Source organism: Polypterus senegalus, chromosome 3, assembly GCF_016835505.1.
Source record: "Polypterus senegalus isolate Bchr_013 chromosome 3, ASM1683550v1, whole genome shotgun sequence".
Classification (NCBI taxonomy): domain Eukaryota; kingdom Metazoa; phylum Chordata; class Cladistia; order Polypteriformes; family Polypteridae; genus Polypterus; species Polypterus senegalus.
The window spans coordinates 46274055-46284888 of NC_053156.1; the positions used below are offsets into that span (position 1 = coordinate 46274055).

Here is a 10834-nt window from a genome sequence, read left to right on the forward strand (position 1 = left end):
ATGTGCTGCTTCATGGCTGGTCTGACTCTAAGCAGCGCTGCTGAGGAATTAAACATTTTCATCCACTGTCTTTCAATTGCATCTTTCATAAGACATTTTCATAATTTTTCAGAAGACCTGGACCTTACCGAAATCGAGTGGAAAATCGGCATCAAGCAAGGGGGAGCCTTTGAAGTGAACCGCACAACGCTTACCATTAAAGACAGTGGACTGTATTACGTATACAGTCAGGTAGGACTGGCATTTTTTATGATTAGGATAAATCCCAGTTGAAGTGATTTCTAATCATTTCCAAACTTTACCACAGCAAGTAATTTAAACTGAAATGAGTGCAGAAAATCATTTTTTGTAAACTGTGGAAAATATAAGAAAAACTGAAGCTTTTGAAGTTAATAAATGCTTAAGGAGGGTTGAATAATGTGGTTGGTTATAAGCAGCCTTACTAAATGAGCCTTCTTATTCACAGATCGTATTAAACCCCCTAATGAAAACTTTTTTAATTTTTATTTTGTAAGGTCTTGTACAGAGATATGACCTTTGTCATGGGTCACGTCATAATGAAGAGAACAGTTGGAGACCAAACCAGCAATGAAGTCACACTTCTGAAATGTATACAGAGCATGCCCAGTACGAAAGAGCAAGCTTTCAATACTTGTTACAGTGCAGGTGAGGGTCCATGCCTTTGGGACTTTTTGTCCAAATAAACATATATCTGAAATTATTTATAAGAACATAAAAACAGTTTATAAATAACCATTTATACTATTTGTGCTTCACAGTTTCTGTTGCAGATAAATCAAAGTTGGGTATCTTCAGTACTGTAAGGACACAGAGACTGCAGGTTTCTGATTCAGACAGTCTTTTATTCTGTATTTTATACATGTTTTATGTTCAGTTAGTTCCTTAATCACCTACCCCCTTATGTATGCAGTCAAAAATATTTACTGGTACTATCCCTTAAAAACCAACAGAAAGGTCAGAGGGTATTTCTACTTAAGACCAATAGAGGCAATTCTGGACTAGAAAACTTCCAAGTTTACTAGGACATTCCTGATTTTCCATTAATTCTTAAAAGGCCCTGCGCAAAATGAGCCTGGGGCTGGGATTGTAATTCATGTAAATTCAGTTTATTGTATACAGCACATTTTCCATTTTTTACAGTGTGTTTAGAGTGTTATAGAGTCTACAAATATAAAACAGGCAAAATGTACACTTTAACAAAAATACAAAAGTCATTAAATTAAAATAAAACCATTATGTATTATGTACATCAAAATGAATATACTTTATAACCAGAAGGGGTTGCCACTGAGCCCAAAACAGTGAACAGCAGTTTCCACATCCAGCTGGCATGCTCATCTGTCCTTCCACTCTGGCCTCCTGTCCGGATAAGAAACTAACCTCCACCCTCTCAAGCACTTACAGCTTGTAAGTTACAAAATATAAGACAATCCTAAATAAATTACTTTAATAGAGAATTGGGATGCCAAACCCTACCTTGGCATAGATGCTGAAAGGGCCCAGAACCACAGTATACTGGAATGATGCATGGTGTGTTGTGTAAAGTACACAACAGCCATACTTGAATAAAATCAGCGATACCTTTCTGGAAAGTGACCCAAATAAAAGTAAAAGTTGGTCATAAGGAAACTGTTCAAGTAGAAGTTGTAAAGTATCTGATATTAAGTGTACTTAAGTATCAAAATTATAGGTAAAGGTAGGATCACTGTCTATTGTATATATAGTCAAGGAAAAAGTTCTAATAAATGTAAAATAATTGGGGCTACCTTCTATTTGAATTTGATTTGTATTACAATAACTAAAGCATAAACCAAGTAAATGCAATTTAAAGTAGTGGCATTCAGCACAAGTAGTCATCTTAATGAAATACTTGACCCAAAAATAATATTTTAATTATGTTAATTGCCCCATGTGTTTTGTAGTGATGACTAAGAAAACATTTTAATCTCATGTTTTCATGGAGAATGGAGATTAAAAAAAGTCTATAATAGATTGGTTATCTGTGGTGACACCTGACCATTGAATGTGGGGGAGAGGCAGATCTTCAATTCAAGTTTTACTCCATGCAAATTGTATGTCCTGCTTATACCTGATTTTTCCGGAAGCATTTCTTCAACAATATTTTAGCAAAAAATGCATGTGTTTTGCACATTTTGAGCATACATGTAGAATATGCAATACGAGTAATGTAACTTTTTTTCCATGAACTGGCATCCACTTAGAGAGGAGCTTATGTGTTCCTGGAATCCCCTTCATAAAGTGAATTTTCTCAACGTGAACTCTAATAAGGCATTGCCCCTATTTTCATAATATTTAGTACCTTCAGTGTAAGAAACAAGCACTTTGGGAATATCTCTATCAGTGCGACCATAGCACATAGTGTATTTGTCCACTTGTTTACAATAAAGTGAAGAATGATTTGCCTCACCAGGATTAAAAAGAGATTTTTGTAGGGCAACTTGATTGTAGTGTGTATCTTTGTGACATTGTCAGTGGACTATTCTCAGTGTGTTTTTAAGCTCTTATTTGTAGACTGACGTTTGCAGTTAAAGATCCACAGTTGCACACATGCTTTTCTTGCATCACACATTAATGCATGGATGTCAGAGTCAAGAGATTTTTTCTTTTGCTCATAGCTGATGACATGTTCTAATCTGACTTCTTTTTTAACATCTCTTTAGCTATGGTTCATTGTGAAAAATATTTAAGCTCAGCTGTGTTTGTTACTCAAACCACCAGCAAAATATATCCCAAAAATAAGCATTTTCCCATAGACATTGAAATATCTTCTTCCATTAATGGTATTAAACATAATGAGCAACTGGCTGTAGCCAGCATGTTAAACCATGATTTTAAGTGCAATGTGATATTAATTTGCTTAGACTCCATGACCATTTGTTTGTGGAGGCACCTGCTCTCAAAAAAATCTGTATCTTTCATTTATTTGCATGTTTTTGTTAGTATATCAGATTGCTTTTATTAAATATAGTTTATTAAAATTTCTCCCAGTAATAACATATTTAAACATTAAAGTATAAATAAAACAAGTTAATGCCAGAGGACAGGACAAAACATCCTGTCAACACAGGTTACAAATAAGATCACTAGAAAAAGGCTAGTTAAATGTACCTGATCTAAGCCAACCTGACACCCAGCCCCTTTCTAGGCATTCTGATTTTGGTGGGATATGACAAACATCTGGTGAGGTTTCTAAAATCTTGTCATCAAACAGAGAAATCATAAATTGATTTATTTGGCTGGAATAGCTGATGTCAAGTAGACCAACTCCATATAGTCTTTTTCTGACACTTGACTGCATTTGTCCGTTGATTGTCGCAAGAAATATATTGATGTTAACCTGGAGTTCTTAGGCTCTTCTTTGGAAATTCTTCAGTCAGAGAGTGAGTAGTATTTGACATGATGGCTTGCTCACAGTAGATTATTAGCAAAATGTATTTTTCCATTTATAGAAAATCTTATAATGATTGATTTGAAAGTCATTTTAAAAATCTTTGTAGTTTCGCCCATGATTGTGACATGATCACCACTAGCCTTTCTTCTGAGGACTTCAAGAATCTCTGTACATCTTATACATATTGGCATGATGAGATGTGTGTGGGTAGTAGCATACTAGACCAGATTAAATGAAATTACTACTCTTCATGTAAAGCTGGATCTTTCAAGCTATTCACTAATGATTTTTTTTTTTTTTATCATTGGCACCTGATTTGTGCACCTAATGCAAATTATATTCAGATTCATTTAGTGAAGCATAATCTGACGATAAGTCAATTGTGAATAAATATTAATGACCAAAGCACAGAGCAGAACATACAGAGAGGTCTACTTACAAAATTTTATTTCCAAATCCAGCTAGACATGTGCGTATTCAGTACAATCTTCTTTTTACATTGTCTCAAATTTCAAATATTCCAAGCCTAGTAGTGTAGCTGAAAGTCGGTTAATGCCAACCCACCTTCTTATTTTGATCTTTGTAATGATGACTTTTTTAATATATGGTCTTTTTGCCCTCCGTATAAATGAGTTTAAAAAAGAGTTAAGCTTTTTAAAAAAATAATTTATTTATAATTATATCAATACTCTGAAACAAGAGTAAAAATTGCTTTTTTTTTTGTTTTTTAACAGTTCATTATGGGCAGGAATGTGGTTGTTAATTTTATGGTATGCAGCCTCTTAGCCTTCCATTATACCAAGAAAACAAATATTTCCTCTTCTTGTCCTGTCCTCCAGTTTGGTTATTTTATTTCAAAGCAATTTACGTTCATTTTATAAGACCATCATTTTTGAGTTGTGCCACATGAGGTGTTAACATATTCTTCATATCACCGAATTGAGCATTAAACAAATTGAGTTCATGCTTTAATTTACTCACCTCACTCTTTATTTTTATTTCAGTACTGTTACCCATTTTTCAAAGCTGTCTTCAAGATCCTTCTCCATTTTGTCCAGCATGCATTCATAATGCTCAAGTCATTTGTTTAGACAGGATCTTTCCTATGATTTATATTCTGGTTTATATTGTCCATTCACTTGACTAATAATTTCTTAAAGCCTGGAACACTTTCTGTGTGTTCTTTATGTTCTGTAAGTTCTTTTTAGACAACCTCCTGGGATAATTTTGTCCTTGCTACTAGCTTCTGTCTCAAACAAACCTGGCCACTGCCAGAAAAGCTCAAATTAATTGGATTGCTTCTGCAATTTGAGCACCCTTTTAAGCAGTTCCTGTGTCTGTCTCACTCTCTGCCTTCACTGCATCAGACCTTAGTGTGTCATCAGCTTTGGCTTATGTTGTTCTCTCTTTCTTTTTCTCAGCTAGATTTTTTGTGGACAGTAATATACCCAGAATCACAAGGGTGCTTGCACTGTGCTAAACATAGATAAAATCTATGATTAAATTAAAACTACCTAAAAAGAAGCACTGCCTTTGGAGGATAGGATTGGTCAGGCATCCATACCTGACAAGTGGATTAAAATACAAGTGGAATCCCATTGTAACAAAATTCATGGGACCTTAAAAATATTTCATTATAATGGAAATTTCGCAGGCACGAATATGGGGAAAATATGTATGCTATTCTGACCGGAGTCGCCGGCGATTCGCCGTCTCTAATGGCAATGGCACAAGAACAGCTCTGTAGGTACTCTGCTGCATCTTTTAAAAAGTAAATTAAGGGCAAAGAAATTGGTTGTCCTCTGTAGGATCAGGATTACTGCATAACGTACTTGTCACACAATGTTTAGAACATTTAACATTGGGCTTTCACCTGGTTGTTCTCACACACTCCTGGTCTGCCACAGCGGTGATTCCAAGCCGCTGGTGTTTTTCTAATCTAAAGATGAGAGCTAAAGCAGGACAATTGTCCCCGTGTTACAACTCCTGTCTTGTGTGCTTGAGTACTGAAGTAACAGTCACTATTTTGAAAAAAGTCTTGAGACTGTGCCTATTTTCTCTATACAGTAATAAAGTACTTGTATTTTCCTTGGAAACCTGGACTCACCTTCCTGTCTCTCGTGCAACTCTGTGACCCAAGCTTGACAATACCTGTATAAAAAACAGCCCTACTTAAACTGCAGTTTATATTTTATTTGAAAATAAGATGTTAGATGTAACTTTTTTTTTGATAGAAATAACATACAGGTATGGACACAGAATGAAAGTGAGGCGCTAGATGTAACTTTTTTTTCAGCTAAGAGAAGCACTATGAAACTCAAACAGTACAGTATTCACACATAATACAGCTACCCACATGGGCGCTTGGTGAAGCATTGACTCAGAATTTGGCTATACAGTACCTATATGATGCCACACCTACACTCTTGCCAAGCCTCGCAGAGACTTCCTGAAACCTGACATTTTGCAACAGACTATCATTTTCTTGTGGTTTAACAAGAAAGCGACAGCCTGTTTCAGGGTCCCCAAGACTTTGTGAAAGTATACTGTAGGTGCGGCATTAAGCATTTTTTGCATCACATTATTATCGCCATTTTTGGTCGAAAAAAATGTTTGTTATACTGAAATTTACATTTCATTAAAAAGAAATCAGTTAAACTTTATGTTGTATGAACATTTGTCCAGGCTAACAAAAAGTATTTGTTACTCTGAAAACTTTGTTACTTACTATTCACTATAAAGGGATTTGACCTGTACAGAGTTTATTCCTATATTTTTTTGTTATTTGGTTATCACTAAAACGTTACATGAGATGTCAGCTACGTCAAAACTCAATTTGAGAGTTTCTGAGCAAAGGGAAGCGGTAGCTAGCCTCTGTGGTAGTATGTAAATTGTTGGATGTTGTCTAGGAATTCTTTTGAGAAATAGCATGCACCATCAAAGTGACACAGGAGGACATGGCAAACCAATGAGCAGGAGATATATGAATCATGATTGGACATAAATGTAGGGTAAGAATCCCTGGATGTCATCCCCAGAGTTAGATGTATCCAACTATTTTCAGGACCTTATGGGCTCTGGACAATGATTCTAGTAGCTCTGCAATGGTAGGCTGGGATGAGGTGCCTTAATAGGTTAGCTCAAACAAGTTCATAGAAAGAGTAGTAATAGTCAAGGACTCAGTTATTAGTCAGATTGAAACTCACGTTTGTTCCAAGAACATAGAGTCTTGTACAGTGTGTTACCTTCTTGAAGAACAGGTTGGAGATTTCCTTAAATAGTTGGATAGGCTCCTGGCCTGACTTGGGGCCTGGCATGTTGGAACAAATTAAATAAGTAGGGGCAAGTAGCTAGTTCTGTAATCCATATTTAGAGTGTTAATTGATAGGCTGAGGAGAGGAACTGACAAGGTGGTTACAGTGGTGTAGATTTATGGGGATAGTTCTATAATAATTAGGAGAGAATTCAGAGGGTAGAGGTGATCAATGCATTAGGATCTTCTTATCAGGGAGTCCATGCAAGACTCTCCTGAGAATGCTCACTCATTAGGTATTCTTTGTAACTCACATATTTTTCTGACTCTGCTACATAATAATTCTGTCCCTGTTTACTACTAATACAGTAAAGATTTTACTATCTTACTGGTCAAAATGGTGTCCTTGGGTAGAGGAACTCCATTGGAATCGTTCACTCTTAGCCCAACAAATAAAATCCTCAAGGCCCAGAGAGATAGTGCCTTGGCAGCTGATTACAATCAGTCATCCTTGATAATTTCTGAGCTTAAAAATGTTGACAAAAAACAAAATGATACACTTCAAGCTTTGTTAAATACAGTTTATCCAGAGGAGTTTTTTGGATTTAAGAACATACTTTAATTCATAGAACGATCTAATCATTTTTCATTTCAGTCTTGTCTGTGTGTAATTAAAAATAAATATACTACCCATTTTAAACTATGTGAGTGTAATGTTACCCCTGCATCCCAACTCCCACCTCCCCCTCACTTTTGGTGTTAAGTTTGCTGCAGTCTTTTTTATGGAATGCACATTGTTAAAGGTTTAACAACAGTTATCACTTTGGCCAGGGCAGATGAGGGCATATCCCACCCGGATTTCAAATTGTACAATTGAACCTTTGTTTCACATCCCCTTTCTCAATGACTTTTTCCACCCTTTTCACCCACCTCTTTGCTTTCAATCAAATCCAGTCTAGTTCTGTATCTTCACTGTTTGGATATTTTTTTTAGTGTGCACCAAAGTCTAGCACCATTAATTAGGCTTTATTATTACAAACACACTTCATGTTTTTTGTAAAGTCAAGACACGCTTGGGTCTTGTGCAGAAATGGTGCCCTCAGACCTCTGTGTTTACAGTAGTGCTCTAAATATTGGTGGGTGCCCCATTTATTTCCTGTGTCAGAGGGTCAGCAATTTTTTTTTCTGTTTCCTTTTTGATGTCCTGTTTGGTTGTTCACCCTTTTTTCTTTAAAACTAATACAAAATTGTTTACTAAAGAAGTATGTGGCTGCCATAATACAATAAGTTTAACAGTGTTTTAGCAAGCACCTATCTTTTAATAGTGACTTTTGACCAGATGCGTGAAGCCTAAAAAATGGTGAACTAGAACAAACTTTTCAATGTGGAGATGGCCAAGAGCATGAGGCCACAAGTGGAATCTGGTAAATTTCACACAAAGTTTAATTTGCCAAGTAAGCTATATACACATGGAATATGCACTGTCATACACAATAGTACTTAGGGGACATTCAGAATTAATCTCCATGTTATTTTGAAAAAACCTTAGGTGAATAGAATTAGTGGGTATTGTTGTGTTGAAAAGCCTGCTCTCATAAAAATGTTTCTAATGTTCAAAAAAAGAAAAATCTGCAATTACATATGTGTGAAGAAGCAGAACCACAGTTTTTTTTTTTTTTGTTAACAGCAAAAAATTGGCTTCTGGTTAGAAACTAGCTGGAGCGAAAACCTACAGCAACAAGGATCCTGCATATGCTGAGCTGGGGAGTCCTGGTTTAGCATACTGTATCTGGAAAGTTCTCAGCTGGTTAAACTGCATCATTCTAACATATTTTAAATTTATCTCAAGGCATTCTGCTAAGCTTGTTATGCAGCTGTGTCTCTTTTCTTTTATCTTTGCACAGGGATGTACTTCTTAGAGAAAGGGTCTGTACTCCAGCTTTCTGTTCCTCGCTTTAATGCTGGCATTGCTCTTGAGGATCACTCTACCTTCATGGGACTGATAAAGCTTTAGCTGGAAAAAGCAGCAACACCTCATAGAGCTTTAATCTAAAGCTGCTTGGACATGCTGATTGGACAAAAATCTAGGAAACAGCAATAAAAAAACAACACTGAGTTTCATGGCGTAAGTGTTTCCCTTTTGAACAACACCGTTAAAAGAAATCTCTGAAAGTTCAGTCAGCTGCACCTCGGCTACACTGTAGGCCAAAATTCTTGGCTAGCTGCCTCACACCTTCTGCACTCAACCTTTACTTATAAAATCAGAACTGAAACTCATAGACGTGCTGGATGATGGATTTATCCTCAGGGAATCTGATGCATTTTAGAATTAATGGCATTAAAGTGCTTGTTGTCATTTTTATTTTTTTCTCTCAATTTAGAAAAAATTCAAAAATTATCATTTGAATAAAAAAACCCTTGTTTATGAAGTGAAGACCAGATTGAGAAATGTACTGTTTATGTACATGTTCAAGTCTAATCAAGTCAAGTGGCTTTATTGTTTTACATATGCAAGCAAGATGTTTCTGCCATGTACTCTGCCATGTACTGTACAGTCCAAGGTCTGGCAAGACAAAGACAAATTTCCATCTTCTTCACCCTTCTCCACATTTTTTTGCTCTTGTTGGAATTATAAGTCTACTTATATGGACCTACAGCTTGGATGGGGTGCCACACCAAAATGTCAACGCTGAACCCAAGAATATTAAAAGAAAACTTCTTTAATTAACCAAAAGACAAACTTACAAACTCTGCGAAGGCTGTAACATATCCCAGTCTGAAATCTAAGTACAGTGAGACTTCGTCACTGAAACATGCACTATGCTGACCAAGATTTGCAGAGAGTTTACTTACTATGCCTGGCCCTTATCTGATTAAAACACTCAGGGCAAACTTTATGTGGTTAAATATTTTGCTGGTTGCCGTTTACACTAAAGTCAAACATTTTGCAGTCTTGAACTGCTCTTCTTCTTGAATACATGAGTGAAATCAAGACCCTGGAATGGATATCTAAAACTGTTATAACTCAGATAATGAAGATCTCTGTCCCTGATTAGTCTCACTTTATCATTTTGTTGCATTCTTTGCCTCCAGTATCAGTTTTTCATTTACTTACCACAATGCACCGATGACTACATTGATGCTGTTTCATTCTTTCACATCACTAAGCCAGTCTCTAATAAGTCAAAAGTGCAGTTCTCCCACTTGTCAATGCAGGCACAGTACCACCTGTGCTCAAAAGCAGTACCAGGAAGTCAAAGTAATAAATCAGCACTTAAACTCAGTAACTAAAATTCAGGGAATCTAATTTAAAAAATCACACTTTTAGCTGAAAAATAATTTATAGGAAAAATGCACCCAATAATGAGAATCAGAAAACTAGACAGTTTTTATGTGAGGAATTGCCATCTGAACTTGTACTATGTAAACCAGGGAACTGTGGCAAGAAACTGGAAAACAGAATCTTAATCTGAAGACTTTGGAATAAAAATAAAAAATCTGCTACATCTACTAGTTAGCCTTTTGTAGTATGAATTTAAAAAGTACTATGAATCTGTGGCTAAAAAATACACAAGTGAGATTTTAAAATATCACCTATTATTTAAAAAAACCATGAACCTTAAGGATGTGTGAAAAAAATGGTAAGCTGAACCAGTAATTACAGATGAGAAAATTAACACAAGGTCTCAGATGTATGCTTTGTGGAATCAGAATTTGATAACTACAGAATGAAGGTTAAAAATATGTGCAATCAATATCTGAAAACAAAGGAACTGGGATGAAAAATGGCATCTTGAACCAGAAAGGAAAACTTGGGAACAAATGCAAAAAAATGACTGTAGTTGAAATTTAAATTAAAAAATTGCAATTGAAAACAGTTTGTAAACAAAGGGACAAAGTTTAATAGATACATTCTGCATATTTCAGGTTGTAGTTATTTCTGTACAATCTTGGTAAATAGTAATTTGCCACATGAAATAGCCTTCTAAAGTGAAATAGTTTTAAAAAATATCAAGCCTGCTCTTGCATTATATAATGGAACTAATAGGTACTAGGGTCCCAAAGTGCAAAAAAAAAAAAACCTTAAAATTTACTGAATACATCCACACTGAAGTTGCAAAGATTTTGATTTTTAAAGAAGTAGTGCC

General features: G+C 35.6%; 1 protein-coding gene across 3 annotated transcripts in view; it reads left to right on the forward strand.

Annotated features, from left to right (window-relative positions):
- The window catches only part of tnfsf13 (TNF superfamily member 13), a 29061-nt gene extending 18865 nt beyond the window's left edge, over positions 1-10196 (forward strand). For 2 of the 3 annotated variants that reach the window (XM_039747105.1, XM_039747107.1), the window contains 3 exons: positions 113-231; positions 516-666; positions 8591-10196. In XM_039747105.1, the coding sequence (XP_039603039.1) occupies positions 113-231; positions 516-666; positions 8591-8700 (380 nt within the window). In that variant the 3' untranslated portion in view covers positions 8701-10196. The remainder of the gene's footprint in view (positions 1-112; positions 232-515; positions 667-8590) is intronic. The other variant, XM_039747106.1, reaches the window with a different exon arrangement.
- Positions 10197-10834: the final 638 nt, after the last annotated feature.